The sequence below is a fragment of the Sminthopsis crassicaudata genome, chromosome 4 (genome assembly GCF_048593235.1).
Source record: "Sminthopsis crassicaudata isolate SCR6 chromosome 4, ASM4859323v1, whole genome shotgun sequence".
NCBI lineage: Eukaryota > Metazoa > Chordata > Mammalia > Dasyuromorphia > Dasyuridae > Sminthopsis > Sminthopsis crassicaudata.
This window is the reverse complement of record NC_133620.1, coordinates 200,031,089-200,051,646: the sequence shown is the minus strand read 5'-3', so window position 1 is coordinate 200,051,646 and position 20,558 is coordinate 200,031,089. Positions and strand designations below refer to the sequence as shown.

Here is a 20,558-nt window from a genome sequence, read left to right as displayed (position 1 = left end):
TTTATGAATTTGTGTGTATTTATCTTATCTATCACATCTGTTTTATATACAATAAGGAAAAAATTGGTTCTAATATTAAAGGGCTAATACCACTTGTCTTAATCTGTACCTTTGCTTTAACTATTGATTATAAAGCTGACTTTATCAAGGAGATTAATGATTCAAAAAAGAACATCTAATTAGGAGAACTTGCCCTTTGCCAACAACTACTTGATATAAATAATATTTATGATATCTAGTAATGTAGATGATATTGTGCTCATTGAGTTAAATTCCAGAACTTCCAAAATGAGATCCATAATTACTCAAGAGTTCAGTCGAACAACCCCCTCTGTAAAGTTACCAAGAAGATGGTAAAAACCAATTGCCCAGAGAATAATTTTCTGTTATAAGGGCAAAGGCAACCTATAAAATTAGATACAACTGTACCTCTATATTGGACAGACAATGTTTAGGATTAATCAGGAGGAAGAATGAACTAGTCTGTCTGAAGTCCTCTCCTTCTCTCCCCATCCTATCCAAAAACAAGGGCCCATTTAATAGCATTTTTCAAGGGATAAAGCAATAGCCATAGAATACCATATTCTCTTAAGAACTAAAGTTGTAGGTTAAATATAAAGATCAATGAAGAGATAGATATATGATAAGTTATAAAGAACTATGTGGGAGAAATGGACAAAGAATGTCATTGAAAGGGAGACTGTTGATTCTATAGCTAAGTGAGGAGGAGAGGGGGAGGGAGTTGTAAATGGCTCAGATGCTTTACTTGTCTCCCTGAAATGTCAAGAGTTCTAGAGGGAAAAACTCCAAAACATTAGGTGGAGTGCCATGAAGAATTTAAGTGTGAATCTAGACAAAAATCATATAGAATCAGATATAGTAGACTGTACAATTGGGGGGGGGGGTTTATTATCTGCTTATTTATTATTATTATTATTTATATTATCTATTATCTGGGCAAGTCACTTAACCCTGTGTCTCAGTTTCTTTATCTACAAAATGAGCTGGAGAAATGTAAGACCATTCTAGTATCTTTGTCAAGAAAACCTCAAATAGGCTCATTAAGAGTCACTGAAACAACTAAACCAACAATCCTGTTGGAGAGAAAAGACACATTAAATATTTCAATGATATATGCAAAGTATGGCAGAAGAGAGAGGGAAATATCAAACATATGAATTATGGATTTGGATAATACACCTTGGTTTTCACTATTCAGTACTGTAATCCCAGAATTAAAAAAAAACAAGTCTTTCTTAGCAATGGACTATCCTTCACTAAAGAAATTTATGAAACATTTATCAAACTCTTAGCAGCACATGTGTAAGCATTGCTAGGTACTTTGTGAGAGTCAAATATGTTCCAAGTTTTGTTGGATGGACATATGCAATGCCTGCAAAGAGCATAAAATACAAACAGAATACAAAGCAAAAAGTAAATACTTTAAGGAAAGGTATACAGAGAATGCTGTGGTAGCAGACAGAAAGAAACAATTACTTCAGGCTGGAATTAGGAGGAAAGAAAGGATGACCTAGTATAGGCTTCAAGGAAGAGGCAGTCTTTGATGGTTAAGTACAATTTCAATAAGCAAAGATACAGAGAGCAGGCGTTCTAATTGGGGAGTGGAAGGGGGTGGGTGGGAGGGAATGTGTAAAGAAAAAGATGGGAAATAAAGCATTGTAAATGTAAATTGAGACCAAAGGGCCTTGAATGTCATGTGTTTTCATTTTATTCCTTAGGAAATAAGAAGCCATTGGAATTTTCTGAGCAGGGGTATAACATGTTTTTGACATTGTCTTGAGAATTACTGCAGTGAATTAGGTATCCAGGACTGAGAACAGAGCTTTGGATGAGTACCTACCTATATTATAAGGAAGTAGGATGAAAATAGAATAAATAAGGTGAAGGTTTTACTGGTGAAATGGAATTGCTTTTCTTGTTGCCAGTTAACAGAACATCAGCTACAAGCCTGTGGCATATAATTTATTTCTCTTTTATAAGATAGCAACAAAACAAAAGGCATTTTCTATTATCATTTGTGGTCTTGAACTATTTTAACCCAACTGATAAACTGAAGAATGAAAAAAGGATCCAAACAATGTACTTGCTGATTACAAATGCAACACAACAATCCTGAATGTCAGCATGATAAAGTGAATTCTAAAGTGGGACATGAACCTGTTTAACCAAGATGGGATTACCCACAAACATAAACATCAAGAAGAACCTCAGAGTTCAAGCTTATAAATACATAAGTTGTTCCCTCTAACTTCTGGTAATGTTTGGCAACTTTCTGCTGATTAATTCATAATGACTTTCACATATTAAATGTTTCTCAAAGGAATACTTCTTTCAGAATCTTCACCCTCTAGAACAAACTTTTTAAATAGGGGGCCAGTTCACTGTCCCTCAGACTGTTGGGAGGTCCGGACTATAGTAAAAACAAAAACTCACACTCTGTCTCCGCCCCTCAGCCCATTTGCTATAACCCAGCAGACTGCATAAGCGTCCTCAGGGGGCCGCATCTGGCCCACAGGCCGTAGTTTGAGAACCCCTGCTATGGAATGATAGCATAACATCAGTTAATAGAGGATTTACAAGGATGCTGACAAATCAATAGTTCAGGTGCTGCATTTCTGCCACATGCTTCTTTAAAGATTATTAAAAACAGCAGCTAACACTCAGAGAATGTGCTTTATCAATGGCAAAGCTGGAACTCATAATATAAAAGAACCATCATCATGTTTTAATTTTGTCAGGGTGGGAGCTCCCACTACTCACACAGATCAGAAATATGCCACTTAAATTTTAGAATGCTTCCTGTGATTCAGAAAATTAAGAGGCTTTGCCATGATGGAATGTAAACTATTGCCTTGGATCTTGCACAAGTAAAACAATTAGCAAATGTCTGTTGAGTTGAACTGAAAACCAATGTGGAGAAACTGAAGCTTATTTAGAGAGAATTCAGCAATGGGTTGGACTAATGGGTTCTGGAGTTAAAGATGGAGGGTTTGGAAGACCTAAATTCAAATTCTAACTCTGGCATTTACTGATCTTGAGACCAACGGCAAGTTATGTAATCTTTCTGAGTGAGAATATAACAATTTGTTTACCATGGCTCATTGCTTGTGAACTTAATTTCATTTAGGTCAAGGGGAAAAAAAAAAATCACTGATGATAATTAAAGGACTCTTCAGTACTAATGCTTTTAAATAATAACTACTATTTATTGTGGAAGGGAAGCCCTGGGTTTTAACTTTGCAGAGAACTCTCACTGGCAACTCCCACCTACCCAAACAGATGATTTTATATATCATTTGTTATCTGAGAAAACTGCCTAGAACACTGAGAAAGTAAGTGATTTGTCCATGGTCATATAACTAGTGTTTATGTGTCAAAGGTAGGAATTGAAACCAGATTTTCCTTAAGTCAAGGCAAACCCTCTCCTGATGCTTACTATAATACTTATAATTATTAAAAAAAAAAAAGGGGGGGGGCTATTTTCTAAATTTCTGCAGGTATTCCTTAGAAAGAGAAATATTTAAGTGTAAGAAAACAGGGATATAAATTATTATGCTGTAAAAGCTCACCTAAATCCCATGATTTCTGGGCTTCCCCCACACACAATAAAGCTAGCTTTCTCTCATGTAATCTAAACATTTGTATCTTAACTCACTTTAATCATCTTCATCCTATAAAACTTCATGAAGCCAAGAATGATATGAACTAAATGAATAGTTTTCTTTCAGGCCAGGATAACTTTTAGGAGCTGAATAAGAATGAGAGCCCTTTTCAAAGAAAAAAAGCCTAGCCTCGTCATGCTTTAGTGTTTTTTGCCTTCTAGATTCATTTTTGCCACTTTGCTGTTTGGAAAAGAACATATACTATATTGGCTAAAAAAGTGAGTCATGAGTGACACCTAACATTTTAAGATAAGGCTCTTACTTCCATGGAGAAATTACCTATTTTTAGAGTAGGGAATTGTATTCTCAGCACAAAGCTATTGCTATAAATTGCTACATCAAAAAAAAAGGTCCATTTCCCCAGGATCTCATTTAAAAAATTATATCCCCTGTATAGTTCAGTTTTCCATCTAGGTATGTAATTAGGGATAGAAAGGCCTTTGTGCTGATACAAGTACCTTCTATATTTTATAGCTTTTAAACCGAGTTTGTCAAACTGAAATGTGTGTAAATCCTTCCATTCAAAAGGTCTGAAGGCCTCTGGAGAACAGCAGGTTACACAAGGAGCAGACAGACTTCTTATGGGTTTTAATCATTTTGCTTGCTTCTTCAAACATGCTTGTTTTTTCTGTCCTCAATTTGGTTTACTTTATCAATAGCAGTTCTAGATAAACAATGCTGTTACAATGATAAGCCCGACTGAGAAGAACTGCCATTAATTGGTGTCTTTTAAGTACTCACTAGGTAAATGGAACTCTATTGTTTGGTTTAAAATAATAAAAGCAGAGAAAGGGAGAGGGAACAATAATTAGAACAAAGGAATATTCTTTTTTTTTTTTTTTTGGGGGGGGAGGCTGGGGTTAAGTGACTTGCCCAGGGTCACACAGTTAGGAAGTGTCAAGTGTCCGAGACCAGATTTGAACTCGGGTCCTCCTGAATTCAGGGCTGGTGCTCTATCCACTGCGCCACCTAGCTGCCCCGAAATATTCTTTTAAAGTACTAAACATAAAATATAAAACCACTAGGCTTAAGAACCACCAATAGTAGCATTAAAGTAATTAAAAGAAAAAAAAAAAAAAAAAAAAAAAAAAAGGAGCAACTTTTATAAATTATTCTGACTTTGCCTCTCTCCCCAGAGCATAGCTTTCTATGGCATATTTTTAGAATATTTTCCATTAATTCCTATGTCATTCTTTATTTCCTGTTTTTTGAAATGATATTTATTAGCATCATTGTGAATAACATCATGAAGATGTGAGAACACTTTTCACCCTCCTAGTATCATAGATTTGATTAGATTAGAGTAGAGCTAGAAGGGACCTTTTAGCCATTCAGTTTATATATGAAGAAATTAAGGTGTAGGGTCATTAAATAAGCTGTCCATAGTCATATAGTATCTATAATAGAACTTGAAACCATGTCTTACTAACTCTTAAGTCCACTGCTTAGGCCATGCTTTATTCCAGAGAGATAATGAAGAACAATAGAAAACTAGATTTCAACCCCCAAAATTAAGTTCAAAAATCACAATGGATAAAGTGTTTTCCAAAATCCCTATCCATCCTGAATTACTAGAACTCTATTTAAGCCACAGTCTATAGTTATGTACATTTTAAACAACTTAAAAATATATTCACATTAAAATTTATACACTTTAAGGCTAAATACTTCCCACATGTAAAACAATACTTTCCATCACATTGCAGAAATCCATTAAGAGTATAAAACCAAAAAGTTTTGCCCAACAACTTTCAAATATTTACCTATATTTTTCTGTTATGGTAACACAAAAACGCTTATAGATGTTTTAAAAGCTCAATGTTAAACATAATAACTCTGGGAGATAAGAAAAGGTTAAGGAATTTCCTGAATGACATGGCAAAGTCAATAATGGAACACTGGACTATTTCTTTTCAAGTCTGATTCCATAACAAGAGTCCATGTTTACAAACTTGATGGATTTGCACTTGGCATTATAAATAACTCCATAGCTATAAAAATTTACCTATGACATTATTGTTAAAAATCCATTACTTTTCTAGATGGTAGCTGAGGGTTTTGTGGCATCTGGGAAGTATGCTACTATGTTTAGACAGAAAAAATAAGTCCCACTGGGGCTGAGTGGTGGTGGTGGAATCTGTTGAAAATAGGAAAAAATGGAAGGTGAAAGAAACTATTCAGTACATTCCACATCATAGGAGTCAGATAAATGTATCAGTAGTGCCTAAGGGGCCAAACAAGAGTGAAGAGGCTACATCCTTTAGAATCTGGGGCAAAAGTAGACAACAGTCAACTTAAAAGAGATGATATAACCTGCATTTACTAATGAGCCACCCTAAGAGATACTCTATAAAAAAAGAGGCTGGGACATTTCCTATATTTCATCAAGGAACACCGGGAAACTCCCTGAAATTTCAGAAACATACTAAGTATCCTGAAATCTAATTTACTGTGCTATAACACTCATGAACTAGTAAAAGATAAGAATTATTGAAAAAGGAGATATGGGTTGCAAGCTACTTGTTAAAATATCTCTAATACTGTCCAGGGTAAAAGATATGCTGACACCAATTTTGTTGTTGTTATTTTATTTGCTTTACTTTTTTGGCTGGATCTGTGACTTCATTGGTGTAGTGAACTCCTAATGAGAAAAATTTCTTCAAGCAATACAAAACAGTGATTTTTAGTCTTAGTGTTGCCTAGGACATTGAAAGAGTTTAAGAGACCCAATTTGTTTGTATTAGGCAAGGAATTTTAACATATGGCTCCCTGATCTTGAAGGTAGCTTTTTCTCCAATATTTCTCCCTTGCTCTCTCTAAAAATGGTAGCAAAACACAAATATTTTTAAGGCAGAGAAGTTTATTCTCATTAAGCTAAGTAATTCATGTTTGGAGGAGTCATCCCATAAAAAGTGATACTTATTACTCTCTAATTCTCTGAACATCAAACAACCTTGTAATCTGTAATTTGGTTTCCTAAATTAACTTACCTACCTACCTGGTGGGAATGACTGGTACCAGTGTCATTTTCTTGCTGGGTAGGTCTCCTAAAACAGTAAATCATTACCTGTACATTTTGCTCCTAAAACAGTCCCTCTTCTGAGTTTTGTTGGTGAGGCTGTCCTACCCTTGGGTAAATAAGGTTTTTAATAAAACCCTAAGTAAGGGTAAAATCCCCTCAAGAAACAGCCTCCAACAAGATTGCAGTTTCTAACAATTTCAACCACAACATGAGACAGAATGTTGAACTTCTTTTCAAGCTTTTCAATTCATGTGGAATTAATTGTATCTGCCCTTGTGGCTTTGACAAGGAAAGACCTTGATAATGGAGAGCTTGTGCTTTATGTCAGAAGCAACGCCTACAAGACCAGAGCCTTTGCACACACTAGCCTGGCAGCTCCTGACAAAGCTGGAATGTTAATGGGGGCCATTCCAAAGTCTTCAGTCCTGATTCCATGTTCACTGAACAGTTGTACTAGCTAGAGAAGTGAATAAAAAGCTATTTATTGGAAGAGGAACATCTGTGTTACCTGGACAGTTTGGTAATCAGAAGCATCAATTCCTTTCACAGTCACCTCTCGAAAAACTCTGGGCTCCAATTCCTCTCTGGTAAGATCACAGTGATAAATAATACCTGAAACAGAGTTTAAGTCACAGATGAGTAAAAGGAACTCATTAAAGGAATTAGAGGAATACTGGGATGGCAAAGGAAAGAGTAATGCATTAAACATATTCTCAGTTGGACATAACAATGTACACATTTTATTTCATTTATGTTTAACTCCAATTGTTTGACATTTTTCAACCAGACCATAGAAGAAAAAAATCAGATAAAGCAATAGAAAAACTAAAATCAGTTCAAAATGTGTGACTATAACTAAGAAGATAAAAATAAAATTTGACATATATATGTAAATGTGCATGCAATATACACATGTATATGCAAATACACATTCTTATACATATACATATATATATATATATATATGTGAGGCAAACATGGTTAAAGTGACTTATACAGGTCAAAGAGTTAGTAAGTGCCTGAGGTCAGATTTGAAATCACAAAGATGTGTCTGCCTGATTTCAGATCCAGCATTCTCTCCACTGCACCACCTAGCTGTCCTAAGTTAATAAGAGGCTGAAAGGATTAGGGCAGAAAAAGAGGAAGGCATTTTTACAAGGTTTATTCAGGTGATTTGAGAAAGCAAAGTGGGGAAATTTGTATAAGCAGAAGATAATAAGGATTCAAAATGTCCTGAGTGGAGAAATGCCACTGGTCAACATTTTAAGGGAATCTTAGCACAATTTCCTTATCAACTTGCAATCAGAATCTTCTTTCCTTAAGAGAAAGAAATACCTAGTAGTTGAGAAGTCCTGCTGAGTAGTTATCTAAAAAAATGTGTCTTCATACATAGACAACTAGTATGCCTCAATCAAATTGGGGTATTCTATTCATTCTTCTTGGAATAACTTTCATCCTTCAGTTCCTGGAGCCTAGTTCTCCTACTGGCAAGTTGTTCCCAGAATCTCCATTCTGAATAAAACCCCCAAGGCCAGTTATCTTTTACTATTCTCTGCTCTATTTTTGACTCTGGATTTTCTTTACTACTCCCCTACATGGGAAAGCAACTTCATCTCTATTCTCTTGCTTTTCAGCTCTTTAAGTTGTCTTCCTCTGTTAAAATGTAAGTTCCTTTGCATCAGGTACTGTGGGGGTTTTTTTTTTTTGGGGGGGGGAGGGAGGGCTTGCATTTGTAACCCCAGCACTTACTATGGTACTTGGTACATAGTAAGCCTTAATAACTGTTTGCTGTCTTATTGACAAATGAGTACTAAGTTGAAAGTCAATGTTCTATAGGTGCCAAAAATGTAAAGATAAAAGAAGTGAGTACTAATACCTTATGTGTTTGTTCTATCTCTATTGCTGACTTGTTTTGTGACCTTGGGCCAAGTTTCTGGTTTTTTTGGTACATGTTATTCTGGTAAAATGGGATAAAATCAGACATATACTGTAAGAATACCCTTAATAATCTTCTCTCCAGACTGTACTAATGACTTTCTTATGCTCCAGAGTCTTTTTTTATCCTGAAAATGACTTCTAGCTTTCTGGAAATATGTGCTGGTCTTGTAAGCCTTTCCCTGGCTCTTTCCAGAACCTCCCTGTAAGAAGAGTGATCAAATCAATCAGGTTTCATTCCTTTCAATGATATATTCTGAACTTTGACTTCTTCTACCAAGACTTAGGCAGATATCTTGATCTCCCTCTCCCTCTCCAACCTAGGGTAGTCTTCCAGTAAAATGTAAAACTCTTAAAGGCAGGGACTATTTCTCTTTCTTTCACTTAGGTACTTAAATAGATGCTTGTTGACTAATTGACTAATAACAACAACAATAATAATAGGAAAGCACCCACTAAATACCAAGCACAGTGCTAATCACTTTACAAATATTTCAGTTGATCTTCACAACTCTGGGAGATAAGATGCTATTATTATAATCCCCATTTCACAGTTAAGGAAATAGTAGTGAACAGAGTTTTAAGTGATTTGCCCAAAGTTAAATAGCTCCTAAATTTCTGAGGCTAAGGTCTTCTAACTACAGGTTTAATACTCTAATCATGGTGCTATCTAGCTGCCAAGCCATAATGCTGGAAAAATTTAAAGTTTTTTAATTAATGATTTCAATAGTTTAGTTAAGAGAGAATAATAATTTCTGCAAGAAAAAGAATTTAGATTGGGAAAAACATGGGAACAACAAATCTAAGTATTACAGACTATATTTAAAAAGTATTTAGTAACTCAAAAAAACCCAACCAACCAAACAAATAATGTACAGGAAGGAGAAAGTGACTCAAGGCAAAGGGATAATCTGCATTGGGTCAAGAGCAATAAATCGAATATGGCCAAATGCCAAGATTTACAGAAAAGATATTAAGTATCAAGAACAATCATGAAAATAACAATAAAATAAAAACCAAGAACAAAAAACATAACAGAGAAAGTACTTGGGACAGAGTGATATGTAACATTACCAAAGGAATTTGCATAGCATTTGTGATGGAGAACACAAAAAATGGCTTTTCTAGATTAGGTTTATGATAGAAAATTTAGATAGTTATGGTATGGTCAGATTAAGGAGGATGGCTCTGAAAGCCAGGTAAGGTGTACACACATACACACACACACATACAGCTATATATACATATAAACACACACATATATGTATTTGCTTTCTCTCTCAAATATAGGGGCAGCTAAATGGCACAGTGACTAGAGTGTTAGGTCTAGAGTTAGGAAGCTGAAATGTGACCTTGGTTAAATCATTTAATTTCTGTTTGCCTTAATTATCTTGAAAAGAAAATGACAAACCACTGCAGTATCCTTGCCAAAACAAAACAAAAGAAAATCCATGGACAATAAAAGTGAAGAGTGTGAAAGCTGGCTTGAAGCTTGACATCTAGTAAATAGTGGAATGGATAGACGATGAGCCTAGAGTCAGGAAGACTCATCTTCCCGAATTCAAATCCAGCCTCAGCTACTTCCTAGCTGGGCAAGTCACTTTAGCTTTAGTTTACTCATGTGTAAAAGGAAATAGCAAATCCCTTCAATATCTTTGTGAAGAAAGCCACAAATGGGATCATAGCAAGTCAGACACAATTCAAATGAATGAACAACTACATATATAGAATCTCTGTGTGTGCAGGTGGGGAAAGTGAGAGAAGGAAAAAGAGAGGAAAGGAGAAGGAAGTAGAGGTATGCAGGACAGAAAAAGTGGAAATCTAGATAGGAAATAATGTTATCAAAAAGATAAATGTCTTCTAAAAAACAATGTGTTTAATATAACGATTGTGGCAGCTTCTTTCACCACTGAACTGTGACATTAACATCAAAGTGCTTGTGCCTATTGGACTGGACAGTAAGAATGTGTTGGATCTGCTACAGATAATCGTGAAAATCTCCTAGAAGATGTGGTAGATGAACTACTAAGTGGTTTGAGACACAGGGTATAAATATGCGAGTGCTCATCACTTCCCTAATGCTTTATTTTATTCACAGCGCAGTATGATGTTAGTGCATCAGTCTGGATATGTGTATTTTAATATCAATTCTGCCGAGTAATTTTTGTTAACTGTGTTAGCTGTATAACTTTGGGCCAGGCATCTTGCTTCCTTGGTCCTCAGTCGTCTCATTTGTAAAAGGAGAAAGGCTGGACTTCAAGGGCTTTGGCAGTTCCAAAACCCCAAAAGAACATAAGCTTCTTGAAATCAGAAGAGTTTTGTTTTTGTGTCTCAAGGTACTTGAGCTAGGTTTTGAACAGAAGTCATGCTTTCAGCAGTAATCTCTTCAAAATGCTTGTTTAATTGAAGAGTCTCTAAATTCTGTCACAACAAATCAGAACAACTGAAATACCTTTGCCAATAGCTCCCTAAGTTTCTTAACAGGAAGTGGGGATAGTGGAATGTTTTCTGTGGAGGGAGGGGCCTTCATTATGATTTTGGATGCCCTGGGATATAATCCTCTAGGATAAGAACTTCCAGGGTCTAATGCCAAAAGGATTTCCAAATGAGAGTTTCATCAACATTTAAAGAACCAATAATTGTTACTTCTATTTGATGTACTTTAATTGAATGTTATTATTTTTAGATTCTGAGATATAACTGTAATTTAAAACCTTTTTTCTCCTTGCTTTGAGACATCAGATTATGTTAGGAAAAAAAGATGAGAAGGCAATCAAGGTCAAGCAAAAGGGGAGATGCACAGGCTTTAGGAGTGTTGTATCATCAACTAATTTCAGACCTAAAGAAACTAGGAACTATATTCCTGTTTTTAGCCCTTAAAGCTAGAGACACGAAAAATTCTTCACTGCTTGTGCACCCAACCTTTCACTCTGCATTAGGACAATCAACCCTTTCTTCAAGAAGTAATAATGAGTGTGTTCCTGAAATAACTGGTCACATGGTATCATTTCACAGAGGCTTACAAGCCTTTTGGGATTCTGACTTCCATCAAAAACAGGTGAGTCATGCCCAGTCTATGTTTTGCATTGTCCTTTCTCCAACTTATCTAGTAAAGACAGGCAAGTGTTCAGGTACAGCTTTGCATTTCAAAAGCTAGTAAAACAATTCTCTGTGCTAAAAGCCTTTTATTTCAAGTGATGAAGTCTATGTTCTTTCTACCAAGTAGCTTCCCTCATTTAACAATAGACAGTGAGGCTTACAAATAGGTTTGCAGCTGCAGATATACGTGTATGCAAAGAGTGTGTATGTTGTGTCCTGCAAACAATGGTAAAGAAAAAAAAAAAGAAAGAACGAAAAAAGTCTTGAGATTTTACAAAAGAAAACCATCTCCCAATGGGGTTGAAATTTAAGTAAACTTTGGCCACTACCAATTGCTTACTGCAGGAGTCATGTAGTCAGAGAAAGAACATTCTCAGCTCCTCCAATTCATTGTAATCTTTTGCATAGAAGCAACTTCAGGTAGCAATGTGTGACTCAAATGTATCTAGTAATTTCCGTCTCTGATCTTTGCAACTGCTCTGAAAGGAGTCTAGAAAGGAAAATGTTCTGGACTTTTCTAATATGCAAAATAGTATCTAGTAGATCATTCTTGTCACTTCAATAAACTCAACCATCTTTTTTTTTTTTTTTTTTTTTAATTTCAAAGGAACAAAAAGACACATCAAAATAATGGGTTAATTACATCTTGGAAACATTAATCTCATTTCAGGTTGTGGCTTATTTTTTAAAAAATTAACCAACAGAGTTTTTCAATTTCATATGTGTGCCTCAGGTCTTACAGTCAGGAAGATTTCTGTTTAATCTTGCCTAATACATACTACCTCTTAAAACTCTAGTCAAATCTCTTAAGACTTCAAGTCTGCAGGATCTAGGTCCCGCAGAAATAACAACTGACTGGGGTCTTTTAAGCCCCTCATTTTACAATAAGGAAATGAGACCAAGAATTTAATTGGTTTACTTGCCTAAATTTGCAGAGTTATCAGCGTCAGAATTAGAATTGGATCCAAGCCTTCTGGACTCAAAAATCGTTGTTTTCCTGCTGTATCAAGCCGCTCTCTCAGGGATGTTGTACTTTCCAAATCACCTCTCCCTTTCCCCCATACACATGTCTTCTATTACAAACCAGTTTCTTCCTACCCCTATGGGGCATGTCTTACCTATGTCATTTTATTAAAGAATCTTTCAAAGAAAAACTATGACTGGATTGACTTGCTCCAATTAAAACAGAATTATCCATGTGAATCAATGGAAGAAATTTCCACACTGGGTGTTCCAAACACTGATGAAAGCTTAGACCTAGGTATACATACACACAGGATCATAAAATCATAATACAGAGCTGGCAGAGACCTAAGTAGCAGAGTTAAACTTTAACTCAGATTTTTTGACTCCATCATCTAATTTCCTAATGTATAAATACACATGCACACATACATATTCTCTCTCTCTCATCACTTAGCATGTTTGTCCATTAATTAAAATTTCTATACATATCTAGGAAAGTGTTTCTATTTCTAAAGAAAAAGAAGTTTAAAATGAAAGATTAATAAGAGTACAATTATTCTTTTATATTTTCTTTCATTCTGAGTTTCTAATTCTATTGTCATAATTTATTTTTATCTAGAGCCCATCAATTTTTTAAAAAGGAAGTATACATCACTGAATTCCAATTCCTTCTGGTAAAAGAGAGACCCAAACAATCCCTTAGCAAATGTGGGGGGGGGGGGAAGGGGGGAAACAAACAAACTCACCTGGAGATAAGAAGGAAGTAAATTGATAAAAGATTTCAGTGTCTTTCTTTTGGCCACTATATCCCACGATACTGCCGACCTCTAGTGGAAATGTTTTGAGGTGTGAACCAGTGGTAAGATCATGCAGCTGTAGGATGTTTTTTACATCGTGGAGGTAGGATAATACCAAAAAGTTGGATCTGACACAAGACACCCATTCTGAAAAGATGAAAGGGAGAAATTCCAATTAAATTAGAAAAGGCTAAAAACAACACAGAAAATAATTACTCAGTATGTAATTTTATACTTTATCACTAGTTCTCCACTTAATTCTTTAGAAAGCAATGTTAAGATTAATAAATCAAAAGGAAATGAATTCAAAATCAGGGAAGTGATTGTCAAATATTTGGATCCATGGGCTATTTCTGCGTGGCAAAATATTAGAGATCAGGAATGTTGGAGGGAAAACTGAAATCTAAGATTGGATTCTCTGGTCTATCTGTTCCTAACATTCTAATGGAAGCAACAAGAACAATATATACATAACAACTGGAAAACAGAAGACATAACTATATAGAGAAGTTTATGGCAAAAGTAGCAGAAGTTGGAAAGTGAGAGATCCCTGGGACCGTAGTAGAGAAAAGCTTCACAAAGAAAAAAAGTTGCTTTTGGGTCTTGAAAGGTAAGAGAGCTCCTGGGAGGGAGAAAGGAAAAGGTCATTTCAAGTAGTGGCTGGAGAGAAGGAACAGCATGAACAAAGTCCCAGAGACAGAAATTAGTGTGATATAATGGTGGAAAGAGGCAACAATTAGAAGCTAGCAAAGAATAGTAAGAAAATAACAAAAATCTATCATCTCTTATCTATATACAGCAAAGCTCAGTAGTGACTTATGACTCTAAATACCATTACATCCTATCTCATTTGATGCTTAATACCACCCACTTAAACAAGAAGAACAAGTATTATTATTATTAACTATTCCTATTTTATAGATGAGAAAACTAATACTCAAAGAAGTTAAATTATTTGCCCAATGTCATAGAGTAAGTAGCAAAGATAGGTCATGAACTCAGGTCTCCAAAACCAGTGAACTTTGTTGATGAAAAAGAATTCTGGATTTTGAGTGCAATGATAAGGAATTTTAATTTGACAAATCATAAAGAGGTGCCATTATAGATTCCTGATCAGGCAAAAAAAAAAATTATCCATAAACATTCAATTCAATATACATGTATAAAATGGGCAATATAGCTCAGTGGCTAGAAAGTAAAGCATCAAAAAGATCTGATTTCTGATAAAGAGCTGCTTGTTGTACCTGGATAAGCCACTTAACCTTTCAATGCCCCAATCAATTCTTTAAGACAGTAATTTAGAGAGAAGGTACAGATTTGCATTCAGAGAAACTTTTTCCCAATGGAATTAATTCCCTATACTAATGAAATAACAAATGTAGTTTCCTGTCCCTTCTCCCTTCTCCCTAGAAAAGAAAAAGAAAAAAGAAAAAAAAAAAAAAAAGAAGAAGAAGAATGTATTTTATACACTATTTGGGATTCTAGAGATTCAAAGACAAACTTTAATAAGCTTAATCTGACAGATATGTACAGAATGAGATGATGGTAGGAAATGAAGGAGAGATGGGACAGGGAAGAGACTGTTACAAAAAGGCAGAATAAAGCAGCTGTTAGTGTCATTTAGGTCCTGAGGAACAGGGTGAGTTAGTCTGGGGTAGTAGGAATAGAGAAGGAAGGAAAGATATAAGAAAGAACAAGTCAGAGAACTCACAGCATTTGGGAAATGGCAAGAGGAAATGTAAAGAACAAAGTGAGTCCATTATGAGACCAAAATTTCTAACCTAACTAATGATGATGATGTTGAAAAAAATCAGGAAGTTGAAAAGCTAATTTGGAAATAGGAAAAAAAGATAAAGAACTCAAACTTTGGACATTATACATTAAAAGTAAGATAGCTATCTGAAGACATCTTGGAAAAAGAGGGAAGATATTGCCATCATAAAAACAAAAAACAAACAAACAAACTTTAATCAGATTTGATGGGATAAACTTTATGTTAGCAAAAATATCATCTCATTATTAATGAGATTAATTAATATAAACAACAGGCTAGCATGGGAACTGCCTGGAAAACCTTTTGATAATCACAATTGTATCCCAAAATTAACCTCTTTTGAGTTATTTATCATCTCCTTCAATAGGAATGAACTCAGAATTTTCATACCCCTAAGTAATTCTCAGCTGGGGAATCTGTTCTCATTATCAAAACATGTTTAAAACTTGAATCTCACCCAAAGCTATTTTTTCCCCCAAAGAAGTGAATCTACTGTAAACTTTGATGAAAGTTGTATTAAGTAGTTCTTTCCTCATGATTACTTCAATTTTGGTCTCTGAATGTCATGGTAGGAATAAAAGACAATTTTACAATATGTAATGAATATGGATATCTCTTCAGATAAAACATTTCTGTCAAAGAATCATCATCAGTGCTATTTCATCAGGAATCAAAAGATCATAAAAGCTAGATAAAATCAAAGGCAGGTTAAAGAGTACAAGTCATAAGGATAAGAAAATAACCTACTTTGGACACTATTATTAATAAGAATTCTTTTTCTATCTGTCCTTTGTGGTTTCTTTTCAACCTTTAAAGAAAAATTTAAAGTGTGTTTTATAGCTAATGATATATAACTAAGTTAATTGTACTTGTATTTAAATTCTTAGAAACTGCAACTCTCACCCTTTAAAAATTAAAGAAAAGGGCAGGATAGTATAATGAAAGATCTGTCCTCCATTCAGAGGACACAGGTACAAACCCCCATTCTGACATTGTTGGAATGATCTTGGCCAAGTCACTTAAACTTATTGATTCTGAGTTTTCCCAATTTATAAAATAAGAAGATTAAAATAGATACGTCTATGAGGTTGTTCCCAATTCTATGATACTATGATTCTTTTTCAGCAAATAGTTTCACAAAAGACACCATTTCTGAAAAATCCCATTATTACTTTGATAGACTAGGAAGGGTTCATTTAATTATTCTATGCATGTCTTCAACTCCTAAGAGACCTGTTCCCTTTTCTAACACAATCCATGCCTAAGAAACTTGCACTGTTCCATAAAACCTCTCAAATGAGTACTTTCCTATTTGTGACATTACAGAGAAGAAAATCAATCAAGATTCAGATGATAAAGGCATAAATCCTCCCCATAAATCCCTAGTCTTATTGTTGCTTTGTGGCTCTAACTAGAGGATGTAATAGGCTACATTAATACATGGAATGGTCATAGCACTGGAGATTGGTTTGCAGCTCTGATGTAGCAGCTCAGTGTTAGCTCTTAACCCCAATGAAAGTCAACCTCTCCATAAGATCATCAACACATTCTGGCTTCACTGTTGGCTTTTCTGTACTTTTAAGTCTCAAGTCCTCCCTTGATACAGTAAAACTGAGTATTCACTGATTTAGTTGACTTTTGTGAATATCTCTAAATCACCAAAACAGACTGGAATATTTTAGTCACATTTCATTGGTAGTTCACATTTATGTATCACTTCCCTACTTTACACATATTATCTCAGTTGATCCTCAAAAAAATGGAATATCTCCACTTTATAAATAAGGAAGATGGAAAACCAGAAAATTTATGTGACTTGTTCCTTTTCCACAACTACAACTGGACAATGCCATTTTTTACACACAAGTCAATGCTTGCTGGGGAAAATACATCACACCCTTTATTTTTTAACGTCTCCAGACAGAATTGCTATTTCATGTTTAAAAATGGATGTTCTACAGAAACATAGGACAAAAAACCAAAAAGCTCCAACCACTAATATAAAATATTATGTAATTCAAAAATTAATTTAATTTTACCAGAGATATAAAAATGGATTCTGTACACACTATTTAAAACATGATCTCTATGCTAAAAGTCAGGTATGAATGGTATTGATATCTGCAGCAAGGAGCAGCTATGGAATAAAAAGTTTAATTACAGAAATTACTACAAATGCTATAATGGTTACAATAATCAATGACAATCAGATTTTATTTTCTTTACCTCCTAAGACATCATTTTAGATTAATACTCATAAATCAACTTACATAAAACATTTTTTAACTTAATCTAAGATAAGTCATGACTCAAGAGTTTGTTTTTTTTTCCAAAAGCAAACTAAAAAATTGAGCTGAATCCAATATGATTGAATTGAATAGGGATAAATCGAAAGTATTAAACTTAAAGTTACAAGTAAAAGTTAGGGCAAGCAAGAATAGCAGCAGTTTGCTTGAAAAAGCCCAAGAGGTTTAATTAGACATGAAGTTCAATATGAATCAAATAATAAGTATGGTAGTCAAAAATTTTACCAAACTCTTAAAGGTAAGAGGCATTAGCCTCAAGGGAGGGCATTAAGGCATTTCCAGAATAAGAAGGTAACTGTTCTTCCAAACTGTGCTCTGGTCAAAACATATCTGGGGTACTGAGTTCAGTTCTGGGTACCGTAGTTTAAGACAGCAATAAACAGAAGAGCACCTGATGGGAAGGCATTATGATAGTGCCATGTGAGAATCAATGGAAAGAATTAGGGACATTGATTCTGAAGGGGGAAAAAAATGGCTTATAGTGGAATGTAGCAGCTGAAAAGCTATGATACAGAAGAAAGATTTAACCAGTTCTACAAGGTTCCACAAAGCAGAATCAGATAGAAGTTGTAAAGAGACAAATTTAAGTTTGATGCAAGGAAAAAGCTTTCTGTCTCTAAATTTTTGTGATTCTGTAAGTGATGAGTTATAAGAGAGAATTTAGGGAAGTCAACAGATACAATTCCCTTCTAAGTTGCAATTCTTATGTTTCTCTGAAAGATGGCAATCAATACTGAAGCCACATAGCTGCTAACAAAAAGAGGTCCAGAACTTAATCTTTGTTTAAGAACAAAAGATTCACTGATGGGTAGGTACCAGGAAATTGCACTGGATTTGAAACAAGAAAACTTAATTTCAAATCCTGCTTCTCTTAGCAATGAGACTTTGGGTAGTCACTCAACCTTCTGGCCTTAGTTTCCTAATTTGTATATAAACATCTATAATTTTATGAAAGATAAGAATAACCTTAACTATCTAGGAACAAATTTCAAGCAAATAAAATATAACAACTTAGATGTTATGGGAAGAGTAGGGAAGAGAAACTGGAAGACTATAGAAAATCTTAGGAGAAATGTGAAGAAAATTATTGCAATCAGTTTAGTTGAGGGAAGAATATCTGGAATCAAATGAGGAAGAACATTCTTCATTCAGATATATGATATAAGAGCCACAGAGAAAATTCTCTGGGATCCATACTTAAGAGATAGCACAAGGGAGTAAATTTCATTTGGGATTAGCAATACCATCTGTGATAACTGTTATTTAGTTTGGGCTAGATGTTGGAATACTATCTGTTTAGCATCCATTTCTCAGAGAATTCAACAGAGAGTAGACAGATAAGGAGCACAGTCTGGGAATTATTTGGTACATTACATTGAGCTTATTAATGTTGGGAAGGAGGTAAGACTACATTCATGATTTCCTTATATGGGGAACTCCTAGATAAGCAAACACCCTCCAGTGAAAGTTTACTACTTTTCTGCAACTGTCCAGGAGAGCTTCCTGAGACATTGAGAGATTAAGATGACTTAATGACATTCCTTGGCAAGTCAATGCCAAGGAATCACAGACAACACGTTGGGAGAAAAGGAAGAGTCATGTTTGAACTCAGATTTTCTGGCTTTAAGGATAGCTCTCTATCCATTATACCAGTGATTCTCAAATATTTTGATCTCAGAACCCCTTTATATTCTTAAAAATTACTTATGACTTCAAAGAGTCTACTGACTTTAGTTTATGTGAGTTATATATACTGATATTTATTGTATATAGAAATTAAAATATGCATTTCAAAAATACTAACCCATTAAAAATAACAGTAATTCTTAAACAATATTATAAATAACTAATTTTAATAAAAAATATTTTCCAAATCACAAAAATTTAATGAGAACAGTGGCACTGCTTCACGTATTTTTACAAAACTCTTTAGTCTGGCTTAATGGAGAAGGGCTGGGTTCACATAACTGCTTTTATTTTGTACTGTTAAATTTAGGTGATGCATGTAAAGGAAAATTTGCCTTATACAAACATGTAATTAATAGGGAAAGGAAGAATGTTTTAATAGGTAAATAACATCTCAATATGAAAATAGTTTTAACCTGATGGGGCTCAAAGACTCCAAGGAATCCACAAATCACACTCTTGAGAACTGCTGCATACATCATACTGCAAAAATGAGGACCTTTAAATGCATCTATAGGTAGTCTCAGCTCAAATGATAAAGCACTGGACTTTGACTCGGAAAGACCTGAGTTGAAATACAAACTCTGACACTAAATACTTCTGTGATCCTGGAAAATTCACTTGATATCTTTGCCTCAATTTCCTCATTTGCAAAAATAGGATTATTAGTACCAAACTTTTATTGTGAAGGTAAAATGAGATAAAAGCACTGTATAAATGCTAGATATTTTATTACAATAAATAAATTACTTATATCTCTACCCTTGCTAATTTGAATTATTTTTCCAACAGTGCAAATTACAAACCCTTCAGGATTTCTTGCCTTGGGCAAATTTTGTCTCAATGTTCCACAATGGGTCTTGCAAATTTACCCAGGCCTTGATCTAAATCTCAACATTGTGGACTACACAGATTGTTTACAAGTTCACTTTCTTATTATATGATCAGCCCACATTCTTTACTAGTCAGCTATTTCTCTAATCCACAATCCTATTAAGAATGCTAATGTTAAAAAAAAAGATGAATCTGTTTCAAAAAGAACTTAGGGGGTCCTTAGAAACACTGTACTGTCTAGTTCACCATATTCTAATTCAATGATGGAATCAATTCACTCTTCATTTTTAGTGTCCATCAAAGATATATGTATTGATGGACTGGTGCAATAATCTCTCTAACTTTATATAATCTGGATGATGGCTCATCTTCATTTGTTTATTTTTTCATGTGTAGGCCATTTTGATTTGAACAGGACTCTTATATGTTGTTTCCTCAGTTGGGATACTGCCAATT

At 34.6% G+C, this 20,558-nt stretch overlaps 1 protein-coding gene across 1 annotated transcript in view; it reads right to left on the bottom strand.

Moving 5' to 3' along the window:
- Positions 1-20,558, bottom strand: part of PREP (prolyl endopeptidase) — a 129,857-nt gene that overhangs the window by 44,245 nt on the left and 65,054 nt on the right. The window contains exons 9-10 of the mRNA XM_074310192.1: positions 13,452-13,649; positions 7,214-7,317 (exon numbers count right to left, since the gene is read on the bottom strand). Coding sequence (XP_074166293.1) covers positions 7,214-7,317; positions 13,452-13,649 — 302 coding nt within the window. The remainder of the gene's footprint in view (positions 1-7,213; positions 7,318-13,451; positions 13,650-20,558) is intronic.